At 42.7% G+C, this 26,700-nt stretch overlaps 1 protein-coding gene across 6 annotated transcripts in view; it reads left to right on the plus strand.

Moving 5' to 3' along the window:
* Positions 1-26,700, plus strand: part of OSBPL1A (oxysterol binding protein like 1A) — a 135,803-nt gene that overhangs the window by 31,779 nt on the left and 77,324 nt on the right. For 4 of the 6 annotated variants that reach the window (XM_074944484.1, XM_074944486.1, XM_074944483.1 and 1 more), the window contains 9 exons: positions 2,297-2,382; positions 4,900-5,044; positions 6,713-6,780; positions 6,861-6,905; positions 8,690-8,763; positions 8,879-8,942; positions 12,904-13,002; positions 14,578-14,700; positions 21,948-22,029. In XM_074944484.1, the coding sequence (XP_074800585.1) occupies positions 2,297-2,382; positions 4,900-5,044; positions 6,713-6,780; positions 6,861-6,905; positions 8,690-8,763; positions 8,879-8,942; positions 12,904-13,002; positions 14,578-14,700; positions 21,948-22,029 (786 nt within the window). Of the gene's footprint in view, positions 1-2,296; positions 2,383-4,899; positions 5,045-6,712; positions 6,781-6,860; positions 6,906-8,689; positions 8,764-8,878; positions 8,943-12,903; positions 13,003-14,558; positions 14,701-21,947; positions 22,030-26,700 lie in introns of those variants that run through there. The other 2 variants (XM_074944485.1, XM_074944491.1) reach the window with 2 other exon arrangements.

The following is a 26,700-nucleotide window of genomic DNA, read 5'->3' on the forward strand; positions in this document are numbered from 1 at the left end:
CATAACCCTGAATAGACTTTATAAATAATTGATCTTAATTCAAATGTAATTCTTTAATTTGAACAGATTGGTACATGTGGCTCTTAAATTCAAAAGTAAGGACTAGAAAACTAAAAATTTCCAGATGAAATCATTCCAAGCAGTACTTTTCCAGAAAACATGCTATTCCTTAATTGTACATGAGATTACAGGCAATTCTCATAAACAGATGCTCTACAGATAAATTCTTAGAATGAGTGCACTTCTCCTCAGGGTGAAGCATTTATTAAAGCCCTTATTAATCTGGCTAACAATGTCAGTTTCACAGTTGTTGCTATGGTTACAATCTGACCGCATGTGTCTGAAAACCAAGACTTCCTAAAAGTCTGATTAACCTGCAGGGGGATTTACTTTTTCCCTTAAATCCAGTTAAACTTATTAAAACACTTGATCCAATTCTGCTGTCCTCAGTAAATGAAAACAAATTTACCAGTGGGATTTATCATGACACATTTATTAGGGCAACAAGATAATTTTGTGATGGTAAAAACTTCCATTGTATACAGAGATAGCGCATACATATGTAACTGTTTCTACACTAAGGGCCTGGGGGCGGGGGTGTTTTTGTTGTTTTGGACAGAGGATCAAAGCACCCCATCTCCACCTGAAGTCCAATGAGTTGCTCAGCACTTCTGGAAAAATCCTACAATTGTGCCTAAACCTCTGGCTCCATAACTTGGAATGCCTAGAATACATATCAATATGTAAACTGAGGAATTCCTGGGCTTTGTCCTCTACAGCACAGACAAGCTTGTCTACATCCTTCTGTTATATAGATAAATCAGTTTTGGTATCTGTGAATAACAAAAAGTTGAAACAATAGCATCATCTTAATTTGTCAAATGATTATGCCAGTTACATGCATCTGAAGTCAAAAGACGTGAATAAATCACTTTAATAGTAATACCTAGCAGTCTTTTCACTGCTCCTTGAAAACAAACCATTCTTCTCGGAGTGTGACTAAAAAAAAGTGTGCAAAGCTTGAATATTTCAGTCCAGAGGAGAACTGTGTAGTATGGATTGTGTTTAAAGCAAGACTTTTTTGCATATGCTCTTTTAGACACAAACCCATCAGGGCTTGAAAAATCCTAGCCCTCATGGTTGGGAAGAGAACTTTCCAAATGTGAATAGCATAAACCAGTGCTGTGCCATCATCTCAAGTCTGCAGTCGGCTCCACTGCTGGTGCTCATAGCATAGACAAGCACCGGTTGGTACTGCTTGACTGGGGAGAAGCTCTTTTCTTCAAAGATATTAGAGCAGGATGCAAAATGCAGTCGAGAGGAGTAAACTAGCAATGACTTCCCAACCAGACCACTACTACCAGGAAGAAAGGAGGGGGGAAATAGAATCCCCCATGCAACACTGTAGCAGCCACAGAACTTTATGATGGCATAGTAGAAAATGTGCACTTTTTTAGGAGCCCTTTGGTGGTAGGGGTCAGAGGGAGTGGGTTGTGTCATGGAAGCTTCAAATAGCTTATTTTTAATATCTGACTCTAACTAATGAATGGACCCCTCAATCAGAGTGAAGGGTCAGCACTTTAGTAGTAATCCCAATAAGTGCCATAGTAGAGTTTTGACTTCTTAAGTAGGCTATCTTCATAGAGTGGGACCCCGGTCTTACGCTGTACCTAGTAAGTTTGTTGCTAGTTATTGGGTGCCTGATTAAAATCTCTTAGCCGTGTATTGGGTGTACAGTTTGTTGTAGAAGGCTGCTTGAGATTGACAGGTTAAGCTGGAGAAGGATGAGATTTTTGTGGGGAAAAAGTTAGTGGTAAGATAGAGAAGGGGAATAGAGGAGAGAGAAGATCTTTTATAGGAAGGGAAAGAAAGTAAATATCCAAGATGCAAGTAGGGCTGGTTAAATAGTGTTGGTCAAATATTACCACTGAACTTCCCCGGTATTCATTGGAAAAAAACTTAGGACAAATACTTCTTGCACTATTGAACCTCTACTACTTGGTAAATGTTTGAATACTTGTGAAACTTGAGTAACTTCAGAATTTTTCTGCAGTGATTTGTCACCTTTTAGACTTTTGCATGGTATTTAATTGACTCTGGAGGTCATGGCTCTGTAAGTGTATTTCATCCTGTCTGGTAGGCATAGCCCTCAAGTTAACAAGTGTTGAGGAAACTGTAGGCCCTGTATACCGTGCTTGAACATTCTTCATTAGACAGATATCGCTTTGCTGATGTTACATGTGTTCCTCTGAGACGACAACTGTGGTTGCTAAAGCTATTTTCACTTTGAAAACAGCAGTGGAAAGGACACAAGAAAGGAAACTGGAAGAACTGCTTTTAGGAGCAGCAAGAGAAGGGGAGACTGCAAAACTCTCAGCACTGGTAAGAATTTGAGATGAGGTTCGCTACATATGCTACCTTCACACCCCGCACCCCTATTGTAGGCAACAGTCTGAAGTACAGTGCTTCCTTACCATTAGTACTCTCCTTTTTATTACAACAGATTAAGATGCAAAATTTTCAAGTGTTTTCTAATATCCTTCCTGAGTTAGCTAAAGGATACTGTGAAGTGCTGCTGCTTGAACTTCTACAGTACCTCAGTCGTGGGGCTTACCATGAGAATTATCTGCTTCAGCTGAAATTAGTCTAGTACATGACAAACATTAGTGAGTACAAAATGTATGAATGCAACACCAAGTCTGAGATTCAAAAACACACAATGAATCTGAGGTGTATCTTCAACCACAAAACAAATTCTGCCCCTGGTGTATATTGCAATACTTGCAGCCAGCAACAGATGCTGATTCTGGGTCTCAAAGAGAAACAGGTCTGGCCATGCTACTCCTCTGTGACCTCCAAGGAACACGTTAGTGCTAGTGCATGTAACATCTATACTGAACCAATGTCCCTGGGGTTAACAGCCACTTCCCTGCTGGAGGTGCTGGCCCTTGGATGTGACAGCAAACTAAAATTGATTACATGTAGTGATTAAAGTTTTTGTTTTGTAATGTGAAACTTGTACTACTTCTGGTACTCATTCACTGCATATCGAAAGTTTGCAGATTGAGTAAATCAAAATGTCTTAAATGTGTGGCTAGGAAATATAAATTTTTCACCTGTTTTTCTGAAATGGTTGGGAGAATGAGTTTCTAAAACAACTCTCCTGAAGTAAGATCAAATATGAAACTTAATTCAAATGGTATCTTTCTGGTGAAGTTGTAAGCCCATCTTGTTTTAAAGCTTTGAACTAGTCGCATTTCATGACACATGAAATCCAGAAACATCAAATATGTTGCAATAAATTGTCAATCTATAGAGGTGTGACCTCTACTAATAAGGTTACCAACAGAATTGTATTAAATATAAACTGACTGCATACTTAGAAGCATCTTAAGGAGCTTTCCAACCACTACTTGAATGAGAAAATGGTTTTATTACTTGTATTTTTCTTGACCATGTACCCTTCTCAGTCCAGTTATAAATCCGTTCCCTTGCAGCTCTATCTGGGGCTGCTAATTACTTAGAATATTCCTGTCCTTAGTCTTGGTGGACTTCTGTGGCCTGCATACATACAGGATGTCTGAGCTGATCAGTGTTCCCCTCTGGCCTTATCTATTAACACAGTGGTTCTCAAACTATGCGGTGGGCTCCCAAAGGAGGCACAAGAATGTGTCAAGGGCGGTGTGAGCTGTGTGTTTTGTTTTGGAAGAGCTCTGGCTGTCAGCCTTGGGTGGCTGGGGTTTGTGCAGAAGGGCCATGCACACCCAGAAGGTGGGGATAAAGGGCCTCTCCCCACCCCATTCCTCACTGGGACGTAGCAGGGCTCTGGCTGTCAGCCCCGGGGGGCAGTAGCAGTGCAGAAGTAAGGGTTGCAATGGGGTGCTAAGTCTTCTGCGAAAAGTGATATTGATGAATACTACTTCTGTGCTGCTCTTGGGGCGCCGCCTTCAGAGCTGGCTGCCCAGCCAGCAGCCGCTGCTCTCCCAGCTTCAGAGCTGCGTGGCGATATATGTACGGGGGCTGGGGAGAAGAGGCGTAAATAACTACAGACACAAAAAAGGGAGGCCTGATCAAATAAGCTGTTGAGAGCCACTGTATTAACACAAATAGTTTCAAAAGAGTAGGGAACTCTCATGTCAGTTGTTTCTCTACTAGCCATGTGCCATGTTACAGAAGACATATTGGTTTTCTCTTGAATCTGCTAAAACCCTTTTTTGTATATTTGTTACTCTGCTGCCCGAGGGACAGAATAATCCCTTCCCTAATGAGTTAAGGTTTTCCTGTGAATGTTGTCTTTTATGCACTGGGTTTTTATTAGCAACTGCTTCCGAGTTTTCCCATGGAGTTTTTTATACTCCTTCCAGACATGCTTCTGAACAAAATGAGGATATCTTGGTCATAAGTGATAGGTACACACCTATAGAGAATTACAGATTCAATGAACTGAACACTGACTTTTTTTTATTTATTTATTTTTGGTAGTATTGTCCTTATTAACTTACAGAACCTTTTACCATCAGGGCTTCTGATTTTAGAATTCTCTAAAAACTCAATTTCTGTTGTCTTCCTGTTCTTAAAGGAACCAAAAATATTTAAACTATTAAGAGTACCATAGCAATGCAGCCAGTTCTGTGCTACATTGCACATGGGAGATGGGAAGGGGATGCTTAAGCCAAGAACATAGGGAAGTAGCTACTTGTAACTGAACCTCTCTCACCTCGCTGCTGTAGCCCTCGTGCTTCCCATAGCATGACCCCTTTTCGTCACCCTACTTTTCAGTGTCTACGTTTCAAGATTTCGGGGCAGGGAGCAGATACTTGACCATAAATCGCTCAGGCTATATGTAATGCAAGAGGAAAACTAAATTAACCTGTAAATATAGGTCTTTGTTTTTTTTAGTTGAACAGGCCAAAGCCTCCTGATATTAACTGTACTGATCAGATGGGAAATACACCATTACATTGTGCAGCATACCGTGCCCACAAGCACTGTGCCTTAAAACTTCTAAAAAATGGTGCCGACTCTAAAATCAGAAACAAAAATGGTAAGTAAAGTTCTTAGTTTAAATATGAAGCAAAGGAACTAAACCAGTGTCATTTTATGAGAGTACTTGTTAGCCACTGCTTAACTGTTAAGTGCAAGTTAGGCCTTGTCTGTATGGTGCAGCAATGTGAACTGTAGGCTATGAATTCTAATGCAGTGGTTCTCAAACTTTTTTTTTTTTTTTTTTGGCAGATCACTTGAAAATTGCTGAGGGTCTCAGCGGACCACTTAATGATCTTTCCAAATGTTGTTTGTACTGTTGGCTAACTATTGTCTAGCGCTTTGATATTTTAATATCAGTACTTACCTTTCTAACGTGATGGATGTGCCCTCTCTCCTCCCGCTATGGCAGCCCCTGAGAGGGAAGGGGGCAGGGTCTCGCCCTCTCTCCCGCGCCACGGCAGCCCCCAAGCTGGGGCTGGGAAGGATGGACGGTCTCTCCCCTGCCACAGCAACCACAGAGCTGAGGCTGGGAAGGAAGGCCGTCTCTCCCCGGCAGCCGCAGCCCTGGAGCTGGGGAAGTCACCTCTTTCTCTCTGGCTGCTGCAGCCCTGCACATCCCAAATTCCCCCCCCCCCCCCCCCCCCGCACCCCAAGGCCATCACCTCACCTTACATGTGTGTCTTCTCCAGGGTCCAGGCACCTAATTAGTGCAGCCACACCCATGCGGCTCCACTAATTAGGTGGGTGGCCCTTCATTCTCTCATATGCGGTCACCCAGGTGTGCACTTTAGAGGGAACTATCTGCGGACTACCTGAATGGAGCTCGTGGACCACTGGTGGTCCACGGACCAGTTTGAGAACCTCTGTTCGCATGCACACCAATGTGTTGCATGCTAACTGGCTTGTGAAGACCCTGTTGAGGTACACTAAAAGTTCCCTATTGCACTCTAACTTGTGTGCTAAATTAAAATGCAATAGGGAGCTATTAGTGCTCACCAGTGTCTGCAGGGGCCAGTTAGTGTGCAACATGTTGGTGTGCATTAGAATTCACACCCCTGCAGTTTGTGTTGTTGCACCATGTAGACAGGTTATGAGTCACTTTTTGCTGACTCTGCCAGAGATGAGCATAGCAGTGTAAAAGCAGAGGATAAAATTTTCAATTCATGGAAAGTCATTGGGACTGATGCTCCTTTGTCACTTCAGGTTCTCTTGACAATCCCACTTGTAAAGTTTATCTTGTCACTTTTCTTATTAAATTGACTGTAACACTCTGGTTAAATTACAAGTAAATAACTGGCAGATGTTGACTAGAATAAAATTAGGCTTTTGTAATCCAGCAAAACTCTTCTTTACCAATTCTAGCAAAATTCAATTTGCCCACGGTTTTAGAATAACAAATATATTATTATTTGTTGGTCAATTAAGAATTGCTCTTGTCTGGCAAGTGAGCAAATCTTGTAAGGTTCAGAAGATGTCTTACTGTAGGAAGTGAATCATAGCTAGTATACTGCTTTCCCGCCAGCTGTTCTTTCTGTCGATAGTGTTCAAACAAGCAAATGATTGCAATTGCTTTCCCTCTGAGCTAGATAGAAACCTTATGCCATATTAAATGCATCCAGTGTAATTACTACATAATACTTATCCACAGCATTAAATGTCCTACAACAGATCTAACTCCTAATTAAAGCTGAACTCTCTTCTGGATTTTATTTTGGTTATTAAACAGACCAGACACCGTTTGATCTAGCCCAAGGTGCAGAAATGAAACAGATACTTGGAGGAAGTATTGGAAAGGTGGGTACAAAAGATCCTATATTAAACTGTTCAAGAAACAATCAGTTTGATTAGTTTTTTAAATATTTTATTTTATATAGGTGATCAACAAACGCCTGAAACGATATGAAGGTCTCCTGTGGAAGGTATGTTTTCTTTTACTTTCCCTTTTCATAATATGTAAAACAACCCAAACACTGTTTTCCAAGTCTATCCGAGAAGATTGTATTCTCTGCTCTTGAGAGGGGATTGATGGATGGTGGCATTTCTGTGATATCTTGACAGGTGTATTACAGCATATCCAAGGATTAGTTTTGGAAATAGGTTACAGAGTAGCAGCCGTGTTAGTCTGTATCCACAAAAAGAAAAGGACTACTTGTGGCACCTGAGAGACTAACCAATTTATTTGAGCATAAGCTTTCGTGAGCCACAGCTCACTTCATCGGATACATGTAGTGGAAAATACAGTGGGGAAATTTTATATACACAGAGAACATGAAACAATGGGTGTTACCATACAGACTGTAACAAGAGTGATCAGGTAAGGTGAGCTCTTACCAGGAGGAGAGCGGGGCGGCGGAAGCCTTTTGTAGTGATAATCAAGGTGGGCCATTGTAGCTCACGAAAGCTTATGCTCAGATAAATTTGTTAGTCTCTAAGGTGCCACAAGTACTCCTTTTCTTTTTGCTAATCCTCGGACAGGAAGGCTGGTCCTGGATTTAGGACATCTAGGTACAATACCTGGCTCAGCCACAGGCTCCCTGTGACCTTGGACAAGTCTTGCTTCATCTACCCCGTGTCACAGTTCCCATCTGTACAATGGGGATAGTACTTGCCTACCTTTTAAAGATCAACCCCATTAATAAATGGGCTTTGCTTCTACTACAGTTTTGAAGGCCACATAAATATCTAGGTAATCTGACTACTGGTTCACTGCTATTCAGTATTATCCATAGGATACAGCCCATTCCTAAAAGCCTTGAAAACTGAATTATAGGGAAGATGGTAATAAAAGGTTACCAACGTTTCTGTTCTGTACAGTCCCCAAAAGATGTTCTAGCTCTCCTGATTTATTATAGGGAAAATCTTTATGTAACTCCTCTCAATCCTATAAAGATGTGTTTAAGTACAATACATGAAGCAACTTTCTCAAAAGAACTTTTGAAAAGTGTATATATATTTTTAAAAATCCTATAAATAGTTTGGCTTAAACCAAAGTTCAGTGTAATAATAATTCACAAAGTTGGTTAACTGCCAATGCAAAACCATTTATTTACACCCTAAAAACCAAAATATTAAGCTGCAGCTTGTAAAGCGCACTCTCCCCATATCTAATAGCAATTAAAAGGCTTGATTTTTAGGCATCTCTTAACATTGCTATGAACTCTTAAAAGCAGACACTACTGTGCAGATGGCAACCCTTCAGGTTACTTCCTGCTATCTGGATTCCATCCTCAATTTCTTTGTTGCATATGTCAGATTGGCTAGATGAGTTACGTTGGATTATGTTAATATATAAGAAACCTTTCTGGTAGGTACTAACAACCACTCCAGTATAAGGGATCAGACGTGGATAGCCATATTGAGTGCTGAACTACAACAAAGCTAAACTTAATTGACCAGGAAGGTTCCTACTGAGTAACAATGTTTATTAAAACGCCATAAATGTTGTTGTCTTTGTGGATACAACCAAACTTGTACTTGGTTTTTATAAATGTTCTCCCACTTCTTGGGAAAGGAAATAGAATAGTTGAAAAAACAGATACTGATTTAATGTTCAGAGTTTTAATAGATATAGCTCTTGGATCACATTTAAAGTAAAATAAATAAAATTGCAAGCTATAGGTAATGTAGACTGTTAGCCACCAAGTATTGCTATCGGTTATCAGGAGTAGCCATGGGCTTTGAAATGACTAACGTTCTCTTTTAGAGTTTAAGGTTTTTTGGCTGGAAACTTTACTGGGTAGTACTAGAACATGGAGTCCTTTCCTGGTATTGCAAACAGTAAGTGTCACACTAATTTCTTGATAATTAGAATCTTAATGACCCTTACCTTTCCAATATAAAATTTATTTTTATTTATTTATTTATTTTATTTATTTATTTTAATCTTCCAAAGGGCTGATGCAGTAAATAATAATCGTCGCCAAGGATGCAAGCACCTAACACAAGCTGTCTGCACGGTAGGATGTGAAGCAGGGCTTCTAAAATACCAGTCATACACTGGTATTGTGCACATAAAGACTATGAATTCTTTGGCTAAGTCACTACATATGGCTTCTGGCTCAGCTCCTTCAACATTTTCCAGATCACTGTGGCTTAGACAACTTCCCATATTTCATGCCTTATATGATGCCTCTCTGTAATATATAGTACAGAATCATCATTTTGTTTGTAATATGTGGCATGAAATAACACTTTTACAAAGAATTTTGACCTTTTGGTAACTAAGGGTTAGGTCTATGCTTACAGCAGTGTGTAGAGTACAGGCACTACACGTGTGTGTACATGCTGCGGTGCAAGGCAGGCTGTGTCCATACTTGTCATCGCATGGCGCTGCTATATGCTGCAGCTAAAGGCTCTGGCAAGGGGAGGCAGTCGGACACTACACAGCTTAAAAGTAGCAAGCTAGATATCAGAGGCACTATTTGGGCATGTAGAAAGCCATGTGTAGGGTGTATACTCTGGGGGCTCAGGTAATAAGCAGTAAGTATAAGGAGTTGGGAGGGGGACTATTCCAGTTGCTTTGAGCCTATATCTCAAGTCTGCAGTATCAGGTTATAAAAAACACCTCCCCTCTTTAGCTCTTAATTGAAATAATCTTAAACTATAACCTAGTTATACCTGCTGTCTAAAGAGAATGTGAAAAACTGTTAGACTTCTGGCAAAAAATGTACAGTGAAGTGGAGCTACCTGTGATTATTTTTTAATAAAGCAAAAGCCAACCATTTATGCTTATTTTTAAAAGGCAAAACTTCAGAAATATGGTGCTCAATATATGCCTCTAGCAAAACTTAATCTATTTGCATTAATGACGTTACTACTTTCAGTGCTTGTATATGTACATAATTGGGGGGGGAATGTATGTATGTATCCTGTGCTGGAGAACTTTCCCCAGTGCTACACGTAGGGGTGAGAGTATAAAGGGCAGAGACAGCACTGCCCTTCTAGTTCCTTCTTACATCCATAGCTGCGTCCTTCACAAGGAACACCAATGCTCCAGTCTACCTAGTATTACTTGGAAAAAGGATTGATCTTTTATTTTATTTTTTTTATTTTGATTTAGCCCTTCTTTTGGGGTCCTTCCAGTCTGGTGGGTCTTTGGTACCAGGGAACTTATGCCAAGGCCCCGGGGGTTTAAATCTTGCCCAGGCTGTGGGAAGCCTATACCTGTTAGTGACTCCCCACTCTCCCACTGCCTCAAGTGTTTGGGTGAAGGCAACATCAGAGATGTAGATCACCTATCTGTTAGTCTTCAAGACTTGGATGAAGTTGAGAGAGGAGTGCCTCCATTATATTCTTATAGAAGTTGTTCTTAGACCAGCATTGGAGCCACTGTCATCTAAAGGAAGCTCTTCAAAGACTCCTTCCCAAAGTGTTTCCCCGGTCATGTCAGCTGAAAGAGGCTGCAGAAGATCCCAGTCTCCAGGACTGTCCTCTTCAAGGCCAGGGAATCAAAGTCCTGGCCTCAAAGCATAAGCATATGTCCACTTTTTTGGCTCCTTGAAGCATAGGGTATGGGACTCTTTCATAGAGGATCCTTCAGGTACTGATGGTAGAGTGCACCCTTCGACTTGCTGCACCCCAGCACGGACTCACTCAGACCTGAGACAACCATCCTGTTCCCCTATCAGGGACCAGCGTGACAGGCTACTTCTTCAGTGGTGACAGAGCAGTCTTGTCTGATTTGCTGCGGGGTCAGCAGCTTGTTGGTACCGACGCAGGTGGAGGCTGATGCTGCAGCTAGATTTATTATGCCTGTCAGTATTGCTGCTGTCTGCTTCTATGTGAGCATCCTCACCTGGCACTGACACAGCCTTTTAGAGGCACCGGGTCGCTTTTCCTTGGCATCACTTGTCTTAGACTCAGCACTGCCATGTTCCATAGGGACAGTTCAAGATCCTTTGCGCAAAGTACTACTGGCTTGGAAGCTGTCCAGGCTGCTCCAGTACTGTGCTCCAGGCGTAGGTGCCAACTGAGGTCACAGAGAACCTCTGCCAGCACCATATTTCCCCAGATTCTCTGCGTGCTCCAAGACTTCTCCAGACTCTTGGGTTTCCCTATACCAAGAGCATAGAGACCACTGTTTGTCATTGCTGGGGCTCAGACGGGTCTGTCCAGGGACTGGGATGCTTGCCCCAGGCAAGCCTGGGACCTGGTACCATACTAGCCCCTCACAATGACCCTATTGGTTGCCTTGGAGGATGCCTCCAATTTCCAGAACCAATTCCTCTCATATGAGTATTCCCTCCGGTGGGATACTTCTCCTACCAGCTTTGAGGGCGTGTCTATGCTGCAGTTAGACATCCTGTCTGGCTCCTGCCAACTGACTCTGGTTCCCACCTCACAGGGTCGCAGAGCCCAGGCTGCAGCTTGAGTCTTAATGTCTACACTGTAATTAAACAATCCCTTTTGCCAGAGCCCCGTGAGCCCAAGTCAGCTGACGGGTCAGCCAGGGGTTTTTAATTGTAGTGTAGATGTATCCTGAGACTGGTGATGGTACTGAACAGCCTCCTGACACCTATGCATTTGACTTACCATTGCTAGCTCTGGTATAACCACTGGTACTGCAAGACCAACTCAGCCATCTTCCTTGCCTCCGCTGTAAACCACTTCCTCTTCTCCAGTGAGGTCTTGGTACCAGAGACGTCATCCCCCAGTACCAGATGACTTTAAAGGATACCAGTAGTTACTCAGGTCAATGGCAGCCTCTCTGGATATGCAGGTGTATTGCAGTGGCTTATACCGTTAAGAAGAGCGACTCCTTCTTTTAGGCTCACAGTGCTGTCCACCAGAGAACATTCCACTTCAGTGATGTTTCTGGCACACGTCCCAGCTGTGGACATTTGTAGAGCAGTGATGTGGTCTTTGATTCATACTTTCACCAGACATTATGCACCGTCTGCAGCTTCAAGGGATATAATGCAAATGCAGGCAATGTGACCATACATCCCTCTTCCAATGAGAGTGAGCTCAGCCTCCTGCAGTAACAGCTTTGGAGTCACCTGCAGTGTAGTGGACATATGCAAGCACCCGAAGGAACAACAGTTATGTACCTTCTCATAACTATTGTTTTTCAGGATGGTTCCATACGTCCATTACACAACCACCCTTATTCCTTGACACATCAGAGTGTACCATTTGTTTCTAGTACAAAGCAACTGGAGGAGGGGGGTGGGGCATCTCTGCCCTTCATCCCTTGCTCACAGCACAGGGAGCTGAGCAGGGCTGCCCCTGTGGGTGATGCTAGGAAAAGCTTTCCAGCACTGGTGCATGAAGTGCATGCATACCTTCTCGGACCTGTTGTACAAGATGTATTGCATATGTCCATAACACTGGAGGTAAGTACCAGTTTCTTACTGCTTGTATTTAAAACTATATTAAACTGTTTCTTCAAAGTGAGTTTCTAGTCTGAAAAATGACTCACTACTTTATGCAGGTCTGCTTCTTGTGGATGGTCGTAGCAGCCTTTACTATGCCCGACTCCAGCTGGGTGACTGTTTTTATGCATCCATAAGCTTGCTAAGTTCCAACTGGCTGCACCTTGCAAACCACTGAAAGCAGCAGTTGCACAGGGGTTGCTGAGGACTTAAATATGAAGATATTGGGGATGTGCAGATTTAGTTGAGTGGTCTGCACAGCCTTTACTTGTGATGCATGAGATAAGGGCAAGGAACAGCTTTGCTGAGACAGAGTTCCCTTTGTATGGCAGGTGGCTAGTTTAAATCATCTTTGCTTGTAAACTGAGCACATTTGAACTGAAAACCAGAACAAACATAACCCATATTACCATTTGTAAGTACTTTATAGTACTGTGCTCTAATATTTTATAACTGCCAGTAAAACTTTTTTTTAAAACCTTAGTTGCCTGTTTCTGGAGTCTGTAAACTCATGATCTTTTTTTTTTTTTTTTTTTAATCAAAGGTAAAATCTACAGACAGCTGCCTTTTCTATGTCAAATGCTTCGATGACAGTGTTCACAGTTTTAAAGTTCCTAAAAACTCTCCTCCTATGGCTAGAGAGGTAACTACCAATTTAATAAGTCTCTAATCTTGTAACTTTTGTGTAGATGGAAGAGATAATCTAATTTTGTTTGCATACAGCAACTCTGTATTGAGCTGTATATATTAATACTATACTTCTGGAGTCACTAGTGGTATAGAGACCTGGCTCATGGACACATGGCATTCAGAATAGTTGTATGTTTGTTGCTATTCCACTGCTGAAACGGTTGGTTATAGGAAAATCTGTGTAGTCTGAGAGGTTTTTTGTTTGTTTGAGCTCTTAAACTTCTGTTGCAACTTACTCAATCCCTCATCCCAAACCAAGAAAGGTAGTTAGTGTATTCTTGCAAATAGGTTCAAAGATGTGTGGTTAGGGCCACGCATTCTAAACAAGGGCTAATGTTCTATCCAAAACTGGGAGGTGGGAGGAATAAGAGCACTATCATGACTCAGGCTCCTAGGTGCTACGGTAATAAATGTATTGAACATACTATTTATCCTTCATCTATAAGGCGTGATTCAAGGTTTCTAGAGATGAAGAAATCTGGGGAAAAACACTTTTTATCTGATGAAGTGAGCTGTAGCTCACGAAAGCTTATGCTCAAATAAATTGGTTAGTCTCTAAGGTGCCACAAGTACTCCTTTTCGTTTTGCGAATACATACTAACATGGCTGTCACTCTGAATTTTATCTTGCAGTAGTGCCTCAAAGCCCAACTTGAACTTAAGCCCTATTGTGCCAGGCATTGTGCAAGCAAAATGGCAAAGCAGTCCTTGCCCCAGAGAGCTTGTAATCTAAATAGACAAGACAAAGGATGAGAGAAGTATAATCTAGATTTTGGAGATTGGGACCAGAGGCACAGACTCCTTGTATGACCTCCAGCAAGTCACTTGGAGTCTAGCAAAACAAGGAAGCTAACCCAAATCAAGAGTCCCTATCATAAGAACGGCCATACTGGGTCAGACCAAAGTTCCATCTAGCCCAGTATCCTGTCTTCTGGGAACAGCCAATGCCAGGTGCCCCAGAGTGAATGAACAGAACAAGCAATCACCAAGTGATCTCTCCTGCCACCCACTCCCAGCCTCTGGCAAACAAAGGCTAGGGACACCATCCCTGCCCATCTTGGCTAAAAGCCATTGATGAACCTATCCTCCATGAATTTATCTATCCTTTTTTTGAACCCTGTTATAGTCTTGGCCTTCACAACATCCTTTGGCAGAGTTCCACAGACTGACCATGTTGTGTGAAGAAATACTTCCTTTTGTTTGTTTTTTAAACCTGCTGCCTATTAATTTCATTTGGTGACCCCTAGTTTTTGTGTTATGAGAGGAAATAAATAACACATGTCTAGCAACTTAATAACCATGCCATTCTCCTGTGTGTATTATACACTTATTTTTGAAAATGGACTAACTGTCTAAAAACTAGGTATTTTCAAGGAGTCTTTAAGACAAAAAATATGTAACTGAGCTGTTGCTTCCTTTGAAGCACCAGTTGTCTCTTACATGTGCCAGTGTTCAGCTGCTGCTGAAGTAGAGGGGTGCTCTTTAAAATGAGTGTGCTGAATTCTTGCAGTGGCTGCTTTTACTTTCAGAACTGGCTGGAGGCAATAGAAGACCACTCTGCGTACAGCACTCACTACTGTACCCAAGAACAGCTGAGTGATGAGGAAGATGATGACACAGTATCTGTTGCAGAATTGCAAGAAACGCTGAAAGTATGTATGGGAATACATGGCTTTTACATCTGGCGAATTATAAATTGGTGCTTGCTAGTCTTTAACTACAGAATACTGGAGATGTATTAGAGCAGCTTTACCATTTCTAGTTTGGGTAATATGTCTCCCTCCATTTACTTGGCTGTTCTCAGTGGCCACAAATACTGTTGACATTTAGAATACAGTTTGTGATGTCTCATTCATGCTCAATACTCTGCATGTAATAGTGAATGTATACTACTACGGCCTGTATTTAGTAATTTAAGAACATGTACACAAAAATGAACTGTTTGTTTTGAGCACTTTTGGCCAGAAGAGGGAGCTTGAAGTACTTGACATGTCCTCTAGTCTAAGACTTAAGTCTTCACTAAGGTATTTCAGACTTATAGGCTGTAACCCTCAGCAATATACTGTTCTGATATAACATGCTTAGAAGTAGGTTTTAATGCATGGGGCCCTCATCTGAACTGACTTGATGCAAGGCACTTCACATAACTTCAAAGTAACTTATGAGAGGGTCTTCAGTTTGCTATGAAACTGAGTTCCTGTTGTGGTGCTGGCTCTATCACCAAACTTCTGGCTTCAAAAAACTTGTCTAGTGTATTAAAGGAAAATAGCAGGGTACAGAAAAGTTCAAGGTGACTAGACAGGAACATTGAAGGCTACACTAATGAAAAGCAAACCTTTATTTGAGGATAACTTGAACAAGTATATCTGTAATTCTAATTTCTATTTCTGCAATCTACTGCAATCTTTTAAATACAGACTAGAGTTGACTGGAGGAGACTGTCTCAATTTGGAAATGGTGGCTCATGCCCTGTTTTTCACTGTGGGCTGTGCTCCCCAACCAAATTATGTGTCCTTTGATGTACCACAGTGTTTGCTTTTTGTTTGGTTGCTGTGGGACATCATAGTCTGTCTGAGGAGCCTGGCCCAGAGAGGAAGATGGGGTGTATGACACCTGAACTATAGCTCCCAACAGCAGAGTGGATTTGATTTAAATCATGATTTAAGTCACTAGTCAGGAAGACTCAATTTAATAGTGGATTTCTACATAAAAGTGCATTCTTAAAACTACATTAACGTTGTTATAACCTTAATACATGTTCTTCACAACTCAGATGTAGGTTTCATTTTTAGAAGGTACAACTTTATATTTTTAAAGTGATTTATTTTGAAAATTTTTCAGATTAGTTTTACAGCTATATCAGAAAATGAATGAGTGTTTGGTTATTTCATTTACCTAAGATAATTGAAGCAGATAGTTCACCTCCCAATGACTTTATAAATATCTCCAATTCAACAGGTTAATCATTAATATTTGTAGGATTTTCTTTCCATGCTGTATTAGGAGGAGAACATCACCAGACAGACATTTAAATTGTTTTATTTCACTAAAACACCATTATGTATTCAACAGCAAACACATAATATTTTAACAAAACAAGCATTTGAATTTTTGAATTTAGTTAAACATTCAAGTTTTTTAAAATCTGGTTTGTTTTTTTTGTTACTATTTTCAACTAAAATCGTTAAATGAAATTTTTTATTTTGTTTTTTAAAAACCACACAAATTAGATTGATTGTCAGCCAGGTCAATATGAAAAACTTAAAATATTGGCTTCTGCAGCTAACTCAGTCGTCTTCACCTTCATTTTCCTGTTTGTTCATAATCTGGAAAAGAAAAACAAGCTTTCCTGCCTTTTCAGGTCCCAAACGATTTCTCAATTTGGAATGAATTAGTCCAAAGCAAGAAAATATTCTTTCTACACCAGCAGAAGAAACTACTGCTGTTAAAATTGAGATTATCACTTCAACAGTCTCTGAATCCAAGTGCTTAAGTGACTTCCTCCAGTTCACTGGTGCGATTTTCTTTAAAACATCATCAGCAAATGTATATTTCTTGAATGGTTCTTATTCCCAAACTGGGTCTCTTTTATGGCCTGCTGCCATTATAGGTTTTTACCTTTCTAATGAGAGAATGGTATGGTAGATCTCAAATCAATGAAGGCTACACTCAGAGACTTCAAGACTTCTAGAATATGCTGCTCAAACAGTTTCACTTTTGTTTCTACTGCCTGTCCCTGTCTCACATTTATCTCCAGACTTCTTGTTCAGATCTATTGTGCCCCCAACAATCTTCTATTCATTGAACTTTTTGAAACTTTGCACTTGTAGAGAGAGGTAAGGAATGGACTCTGGGCACAAATTTGCAGAGGGACAATAGGGTTGAGGACAGAAATAACAGCTGTTATTTCTCACCTCTGTTATACCAATAAAATAAAACCCAACAGGATCTTTTAAAAGGGAATGAGACAAAATGCTGTGTGTGTTGTGAATACAAAAAGAGGCACAGTAAACAAGTAATCATAGGTTTCAGAGTAGCAGCTGTGTTAGTCTGTATTCGCAAAAAGAAAAGAAGTACTTGTGGCACCTTAGAGACTAACCAATTTATTTGAGCATAAGCTTTCGTGAGCTATAGCTCACTTCATCGGATGCAACTTTGGTTCTCCCATCCTTGAGGCTGTTCGGTGGATTCCAGTCTGCCCTCCAGGGGTCATCCAGTTATCTCCACTTAGCGCATTCTTTGGCCATTCGATACTGAAGTGTTAACTCTTAGGCTGGCACTCCTAACCATTCATCTTCTGTTTACACACAGCATCCATTCACATGCATTCTCAAGTTTATTTCAACATGTATCTCTTCTGCCTTTAACAACTCTTGGGATGTAAAGAAACTGCTTAACCCCCTTACCATATAACATACATAACAAGCAAGATAAAAGAACAGGAGTACTCGTAGCACCATAGAGACTAACAAATTTATTAGAGCGTAAGCTTTCGTGGGCTACAGCCCACTTCATTGATTCCATTCTATGCATTCCATGAAGTGGGCTGAAGCCCACGAAAGCTTACGCTCTAATAAATTTGTTAGTCTCTAAGGTGCCACAAGTACTCCTGTTCTTTTTGCAGATACAGATTAACACAGCTGCTACGCTGAAGGAAGATAAAGAACGGGAGAAGGGTGGGGATCTGTGTGCTGTTCCGAGGAACAGTTGTTTTTGCAAAGTCTTATCTCTTCTGAGAACAGACTTTCTGTCCCAGGATGTGCTGAGCAGTTTGGCCTTGCAAACCGCTCACAGAGAAAGGAAAAGCCTTCTAATTAACATTACTTTGGAATCTTTAAACTATATAAAATTAAAAATCGTACAGAAATCCTCTGGTATAGTAACATTTATTTATTTAAAAATTTTTCTCTTATCTCTGGAGACACAAATCCACAGTTTGAGAACATCAAAATTAACTATCTCTGATGGTATCTTCTTGAATGACTGAGTACTGAGTCCCATTGGGTAGATAGAAAGATTAACCTAAATAATCTATACAGAAGCCCCTGGAACCCCGTAAAATTGGGTCCCTAATCCATGAACTCTTGGAATGCATTTACAAAACTTTTCTTAAACATTACATGAATATATTGTCTCATACTGTAGAATTAGAATTTATAATCCCTATTCCGTGATGAGATATCTTTGGGCTATAATGCATCTTAATTAAAACTATCTTTAGATTGCTTTTTTCCCTCAAAAAGCATGTTATCAAAAAAATCTGATTTTATTTATTTTTTTAAATCCTTGATTTTTATCCACCCTGCCCAAGAGGCACTGTGGATGCATTTCCAAATCTTAGGTTTTCCATTTTTGATGAAAGTCTAAATTTTTAATGTGGGGAAGCAGACCCCCTCCCGACCTCCACCCTCCCCCCCCCCCCAAAAAAGCCTATAGTCAAAAACCCAGTTGTCAAAACAGTCTTTTAATGGAAAATTTTTAACTATCCTTAATATTGATACACTCCTAATTCTGTAGAAAAACTACATGAAATGCACATGCTTTTTGGTAAAACAGAACCTTATTTGTGTTCTGGTAATGTCCACAAAGGAAGAAAATAGTCCCTCCTCTCAAGACCTTATAAAAGAATAATTTGAAAAGAAGCAACATGCAGAGGATGAAAGGGGGTGGAGAGTACAACTATATACATGCTTATATTTAATTTTATAAAGTTGTATGTAATCATAGTTGAAACTCCTCATTCCTTGAAGACTTTTCAGCAAGGGCTCTGAAGAGTCTTTAAACAAGCCCCAGGGTTTTTTTACTATTTAGTTTTCAGTCTTGGATTTGACATCTCCGAGTGGAAGGAAACCCCCTGAAACTAATCTCCTCGCAGCTTGCTCCACTACAAACTTCATTTTTCTAATGAGACAGGGTCACCATTGTTCCTTGTCTACCCACAGCACTTTATTTCAAACCTCCATGCTGTTGTGCTGCCACCAATTAGAATGCTAGAAAGTCTGCTGGAATTCTATCATTGTCTAAACCGTCTTTGAGCAGGGTAGCTAAAATGCCAGAGGCCACTTTACACTAGCACACACCCTAGCAAAGCTGATCTGGTAGCAGTGCAACAGTGTAGAAGCTTACATAGAAATTATTTTGCAGGCAAGGCCTAATAGATTACAAGTAACGTGATTCAGTTTTTGTAACAAATGTGTAGGTAATGATGTACAAGGCTTCCTTGATGCATTCTGGGAAAATTTGGGAATCTGATAACCCGGCAAAGGATGGGCTGTGGAGGATTCCCACATAAAACAGAACCAGCAGCAGGTGGTGCAGTTTCTTGACCCACAGAGCTGGAAAGAAGATGACCAGCCCAAACCAGTTAATGATTGATGTCCTAGTCATGCGCAAAAAGAGTGAACAAGTTACATGAAGACAACACTGTGCCACCCTAGGCCTCTGTTAGCGATGACGCACAGTTAGTTGACGAGGTTACTAACCATTTTAACCTGTTTGAACACACCACCTTTAGAGCCACCATGCCAGTAAGTGTATATGTCTCCTAGTTAAAGTAACTTGAGTGAACTGGTGACGAACACCTTTTGTAAATGCTTATGTGGACCCTCTCTGTTCAGGCTACAAACCAATTCTTTACCTTAAGCTGATCCTTCTTTAGTTTGAGCAAAAATGGGTTTTGGCTTTTTTTTGGGTGGGTATTTTTCTTTTCTTAAAGAAGAGTAGAAGTGCTGGGTTAGCGTTCTAGAGTAGCCTTTCACTCCTAGACATGTAGGCCCAAACAGTGGTGGTCTTTTAAAGAGTATATTTGACTGCTCTACCCCTTCTCACCCCTGCTCTCCTTTCTCCCCCGACAACCTCTTGTCACAAAGGGTAATACATGTAACTGTTTCCACATGAAATGTTGTCTAGTACAATGTGATGCTTTTTAGTTTTGAAGTGACTTATTACAGCCTGAGTGTCATATATATTATGTAGTCCTATGACAAGTTCATGCCAAATAACTTGTAGAATGCAACAGCACTGTTCTCTTTACTGGAGAAACTGCATCATATGTCACTTACATGATTAATGAATAATTCTGCTCCAGTTAAACTAAACTTCATTAGTACTTACATTTATGCTGTGAAATCTGAGAGTTCTTAGCTGTATCACCTTGACGCACTTGTACTCCCAGAGACTGAAGCATCTCTGGCAGTAGAAAGCTTTGTGTAGACATAAATTTCATGAGTGGTCTTTACATTCCCCCTACAAAGAGAGTTTACAGAGGCTATTTCTTTTTTTAACATGTTAAATCAAATCTGATGTGAAGCCAAGTGTCCTAGTTACTCTGCAAATACAGCAATGCATGTTGTAATCACTATTCAAAAGAAAAGTGTATTTGGGACTTCACTGGAATGGGCATGTTTTGTGCAAGTAGATGCCTCCAAACTACAGTGGAGCCTAAGGACCTGATCCTGAGAAGCAGTGCCTGCCCCTTCCTGCACGTTTGGATATCCAAAAATGAAGTTGACCAGGTTACTAACCAAACAGGTTAAAATGAACATACCACCTTTAGCGCCACCATGCCAGTGTTCTGGGTTTAACTCTTCACTTGCCAGCGTTTGTCCACTCTAATCAGCTAAAGCGCTGAAGGAGGTTGCCTGTGATGAGGGTATGTCTTCACTGCATGCTAAGGCACGGCTCGGACTTTGATTTGAGCCCAAACCCCCTTTCAGTCCCCACGCAAATCGGTCTGAGTCAGGTCAGCAAGCACTCAAGACCCATGTTGTAGGGTATGGATCAGAGCCAGAGTACCACTACAATTCAGGTCCAAGCCCTGTCCCTTTGCAGTGTGGATGCAGGTCAAGGTACAGACCTATGTCAGAGGTCTACGTAGTGCAATATAGTCACATTAGCACAGCTGTGAGAACTTGGTCTAGCAATTGTTGCAGAGTGGATGCTCGGTCACAGGCTTGGAAACAGAGTCCGTGTTCTACAGGCCTGGGCTTAGAGTACAGGGTAGACATGCCCTAAGAGGCAAGACTAAATAGGGAGGAAAATAGCTTATGTAACTGTTGGTCTCTGAACAAAACTTGATTGCTTCTAAAAAGTTTATTGACATTTATATACTGCAATTAAAGTGGTTTTGGATATAGCCATTCAAGTGTGCAGTGACGCCTCTTGAGAGAGAGAAAAATACATATGAAGCTTTTTTACACACTGAGGATGCTCCAGACTGGGGCGGGGGGGCATGGAGGGTCCAGTGCTTCCCCAGTAGCCACCTGGGCAGGGAGAGGAAGGGGTGGGGCCAGAACCTCTCCAACTATGCTGGGACACTGCCTGGTGCAGTCCAGTGGCTGCCTGGGAGAGCGTCTGGCTGTGGGGGTGGCAGGCTGCCCCCTCTCCAGGCTCCGCTTCCAGGGACAGCAGCCAAGCAAGCCAGAGTCCCCCGCTTCTCCTGGCGTGCTCGACGCCCATCCCCAGAAGCTGAGCCTGGGCAGGGAGCAGGCTGCCGCCGTGGCCTCCCCAGCCAGGCTCTCCCCGCCTGGGCCTGGCTGCCAGGGAGAGCAGCTGAATGTGCTGGGGGGAGCCAGTGCCGTGGGAGGACAGAGCCCATTTCCCCCCCCCCCCCCCCCGTAAGTAATGTGGGGGGGGGGAGAGCATGGGGGCTCTGGGCGAGGCAGAGATGCATGGGGAGGTTGTGTCCTCCCATTTAGCTGGTGCCCCCCCAATATGGGGAGGCACCAGTCATCTATTGATTTACCTTAAGAAAAAAGTGGTTTTATATCAACTTTTATTTCAAATTGTTAGGTATCTCTAACTTGTATTTAAGAAAACTTCAGTACGTTTAATAGAATGTGAGAAGTTCTTTTCCATTTAGAGGTACATGTTTTAAATAGCTTTTTATCTTTGTTTGCAGAAGGCACAAACATGTCAACAAAGGCTAGATAAAGAGATTTCCAACTTCCTCATAATGATTAAATCGTGCAACACCACTAAAGGTAACACTGTTAGCAGTTGTAACTCTTTCTGCAGTTTCTTGACATGCTCTGTGTTGAATAAACCACTTGGTAAAAAATCAGGAAGTCCACCCTTTTGTCAAATAAAACTTCACCAAAATGGAAACATAAGATGCCTGTGAATATAGGACCACTGCTTTTTAATTAGAAATTGAGACTGAATACTTCCGTTTTCAAGTAAGTAATAGGTTGACCATTATAATAGCTAAATAGCTAGTGGTTCTGCTGATGTTTTACATCCATTGAGGCAGTTAGTTTAAGCCTCCGGGAAGTTGTACTATGGTGTAACTTGTCATAAATAGTATTTTCAGGATAACTCAGTGTATAGGTGAGCTCCTCCTGCTTTGGAATCACTTATTTAAATGGCTCTACAACACAAGAGCAGTAGCTTTTATTGTCCCCTTAAAGGTACCAAAAGCCCTCTTGCTACCGTCCTTGCTGCCAAGAGATCAGCTGCTGCTTCTAGTTTCTCTCCTCACTCAATTTGTATGATGTATTTGCTCATTGTAGTAAAAAAACTATGGTGCACTGACCTTGTGGAATGGGGATGAATTAAATGTAATAAAGAAACTAATGGGTCAGTGAGATGGCATATATTCCAGCGTCCTTGTATAAAAAGGGGACACAGCAGGTTGGGAAGAGCTCACAAATTTTTGTAAATCACATACTGTTTCCATTGGACACTTAACTGGAACTCTGCTGTTGTATGCTATTGGCTATTATGTACAGGCGTCAAATTTAAGAGATCCTGACTTGCTCTTGTTTCGGGCTAGTGCCTTGTACATATATGCATAATATGAAATTGAAATCAATGGATTTTTAAGGTTTAAAATTGGTAATTTGAGAATTCAAATTTATATTTATCTGAAAAGTGGGGGCTTTAAAAACAAACATCTTTAATAAACAGATCTGGCCTTTGTGTATATTTGAGTCCTTACTACTTCTACTAGTGGTTAAAATGTACTAAGCTCAAATTAGAGTGCTAGTTGTTAATCATAGAATTGTAGGACTGGAAGGGACCTCAAGAGGTCATCGAGTTGAGGGGGTTCTTAACCTTCTTTCCTTGCTAAGGCCCCCCTCAATATGCTATTAAAAATGCCAGGGCCCGGAGGGGGCAGGAGGGGAGGGAACTTGGGGCTCCAGGCTGGGGGCATCCTTGGGCATAGGCATATTTTTTACTTCTATTTGGGGGGAGGCAAGAGCTGGTGGGGCTTGAGCCAGCTTCACACAGCAGCAGGGTCCAGGGAGGGAGCGCCACCTTCACCCCCTTGACTCACTCAGGAGGCCACCCAGCCTGTCTGGGCTCTGGTGGGATGCAACCAAAAAAATATAACTTGAAGGGGGGGACTCGGTTCAAAAAGTTTGAAAATCACTTAGGATGCAGGAAAGGGGTATCTAGGGGCTCTGTGTGGGCAAGGGGCATAGGCGCCGACTCTGTGGGTGCTCTGGGGCTGGAGCACCCACAGGAAAAAAAATACTGGGTACTCGGCACCCACTGGCATTACCAGCTGTTGGCAGCCAGGGATCAACTGTTTTGCAGGTGCCTTGGCTGATCTGTTTCCTAGGGGCAGCCTGCGTGCAGCTGTGATCAGCTGTTTCCCACCTCCCTGCTCCCACAGGGGCCGAGTGAGTCTCACAAAAAAAAAAAAAAAAGAAGCCTTAAGGTTAGGCATGGGCAGGAATGCTGGGCTATCAGCAGCAGTGCAGCCAGCCCCTGCTCACCTAGGGCCGCCCTACACCTCTTGGGCTGATGTCCATGTGTATGGTTGTTCTCTGCCAGCCAGGCTTCACTCCGGCCACAGCAGGCATCAGGTGACCCAAGGGAGCCCAGCTAGGCTAGGGCTGGGTGCAGTGGTGGATTACGGGGAGGAGAAGCCCCGGATCCCGGCAGGAGCTGTGCTGGGTGGGGGAAGAGAAGCCCGAGACCCCACTCTGTGCAGAACTGGCCTGAGCTCTTCTCTCTCCCGTCCCCCCTGCGCAGAGCTGGCTCTCACTCTCCAGCTGTGGAGAAATTCAGCCCAAATCTACCCACCTTGGTGTCTACATTTCCCCTATCTTCACACAACCATGAATGGATTTAGCCTAGGAGGCACTGTCAGCATTAGCTGCATTTGGCAGGTGGGATCTAGGGCACGCAGAGGTGAAGTGACTTTCCCAAGGCTAAGCAGGGAGTCTGTGGCAAAGCAGAGGATCAAACCCAGAACACCTGAGCCCAAGACCTGTGCCTTAACTACTAGGCAACCTTCCCACCCAAGGAGGGGGAACCTCCTCTGCCACGTTGAGTGGGTGGGTGGGAGCAGGCACTAGACAGAGCCACCAGGACGTGGGGAGCAGAGAGAGATGGGAAAAGGGACATGGGTGGGAAGCAAGAAGGGGAACATCAGGAAGTGGAGCAAGGACTTAGAGAAGAAACAAGAGAAAGGGAAACGGAAAGGGAGAGGAAAAAGGGACAGGGAGAGGGGAAAGACTCTCCACTCCTTGTCCCTCCCATCCACCTTCTTTCCACAACCATCAGTGGCCCTCAGCTCCCAAACAGGCCCTAAGCAGGTGTGAACACAATGTCTTTAAACTGGGATGTTAGTGAAGACAGCTTGTAGCTGAGTGTAATGATTTTAATATACTGTAATTCATGATGATGTAATGATATATTTCATTACTATTTTAATTACATTAAGATGCCAATGATAGACACACATTCAATAACAGAATATGAAAAGTGTGTAAATATGCTGAAAATCTCCAGTTTCAGGGGGAGGCTGAGGCCCCCCGAACACAAACACCTCACCTTCAAGGCAGGAGAGGGCAGAAGGGAGTGAGCAGTGGGCAGGAGATGCTCAGGGGAGGGGGTAGAGCAGGGGCAGGAACAGGAGGAATGGGGCAGAGTGAGGGTGGGGCCTTAGGGAAGGGGGCGGAGCTAGGATGGGGCACCCACCTGCAAAACCAAAAGTCAGCACATATGGGCAGGGGGTAACTAGGGCTTGTGTATGGGGGGGGGGGCTCCCAGTTTCTGGCTTGGGGGGTGGAGGTTTGCTGGCTTCAGCCCTGCACCGCTCCTGGCTTCGGGGCAGGGGGCCCTCCAGCTTTAGCTCCGCGCTGCTCCCGGCTTGTGGGGGGGTTCAGGGACCTCCAATTGAGAACCACTGATCTAGTCCAGTCCCCTGCACTCATGGCAGGACTAAGTGTTATCTAGACCATCCCTGACAGGTGTTTGTCCAACCTGCTCTTAAAAATCTCCAATGATGGAGATTCCACAACCTCCATGGGCAATTTTATTCCAGTGCTAAACCACCCTGATGGTTAGAAAAAACTTCCTAATTTCCAACCTAAACTGCCCTTGCTGCAATTTAAGCCAAAACAAACCCGGGTTTTTTTCAATCTTCCCTCAGAGGTCATGTTTTCTAGATCTTTAATCATTTTTGTTGCTCTTCTCTGCACTTTCTCCAATTTGTCCACATCTTTTCTGAAATGTTGTGCCCAAAACTGGACACAATACTCCAGTTGAGGCCTAATCAGCACAGAGTAGAGTGGAAGAATTACTTTTCTTGTCTTGCTTACAAAATTCCTGCTAATGCAGAAAAGCAAACATCGTTCTGGGATGTAACAGTGTTACACTGTTGACTCATATTTAGCTTATAATCCACTATGACCCCCCAGATCCCTTTCCACAGTACTCTTTCCTAGGCAGTCATTTCCAATTTTGTATGTGTGCGACTGATTGTTCTTTCCTAAGTGGAGTACTTTGCATTTGTCCTTATTGAATTTCATCCTATTTTCTTCAGACCATTTCTCCGGTTTGACCAGATCGTTTTGATTTTAATGCTATCTTCCAAAGTACTTGCAACCCCTCCCAGCTTTGGTATTGTCCATAATCTTTAAGTGATTCATTGTGAACGCCTGATAGCATAGGCGCCGACTTCCCCTCTGCCTGATGGGTGCTCAACCCCTGCCCCGCCTCTGCACCGCCCTCGCCCCACCCCCTTCCCAAGTGCCTGTCCCTGTTCCACCTCTTCTCTGCCTCCTCCCCAAGCGTGCCGCGTCCCCGCTCCTCCCCCTCCCTCCCAAAAGTCCTAAGTGCTGCCAAACAGCTGTTAAGTGGCCGGGGGGGCGGGGGCAGGAAGTGCTGGGAAGTACCAGGGATGTGGCATGCTCGGGGGGGGGGGGGCGGCGAGAAGGTAAGGAGAGTAGGGGGAGCTTGACCACTGGTGGGTGTGGAGCACCCGCTGATTTTTCCCTATGGGTGCTCCAGCCCCGGAGCACCCACGGAGTCAGTGCCTATGACTGATAGTTGCTCTCTGGGAATGGTTTTGCAGCCAGTTATGCACCTACCTTATAGTTGCTTCATCTAGGTTATTTTGTTTGTTTTTGTTATGGCCATGCGAGACAGTATCAAAAGCCTTACTTACTAAAGTCAAGATATACCACATTTGCTACTTCCCCTCTATCCGCAAGGCTTGTTAATGCCTGTGCAAACCCATTGTCTTTAACGGGATAGCATGTGGCCAGCCAAGCCTTTGCCGGTAGTGGTCTACCAAACAAGAAACCCACCTTGATGCAGTCCAAGTTGTCTGCAGGGCTAACTTTTACATAAAACACATCTTTGTCAAATGAGCATGCTGTCTATATTGAAGCAATTGTAGAATTCTGTTTGCTTGC

This window comes from Natator depressus, chromosome 2 (assembly GCF_965152275.1).
Source record: "Natator depressus isolate rNatDep1 chromosome 2, rNatDep2.hap1, whole genome shotgun sequence".
Lineage (NCBI taxonomy): Eukaryota > Metazoa > Chordata > Testudines > Cheloniidae > Natator > Natator depressus.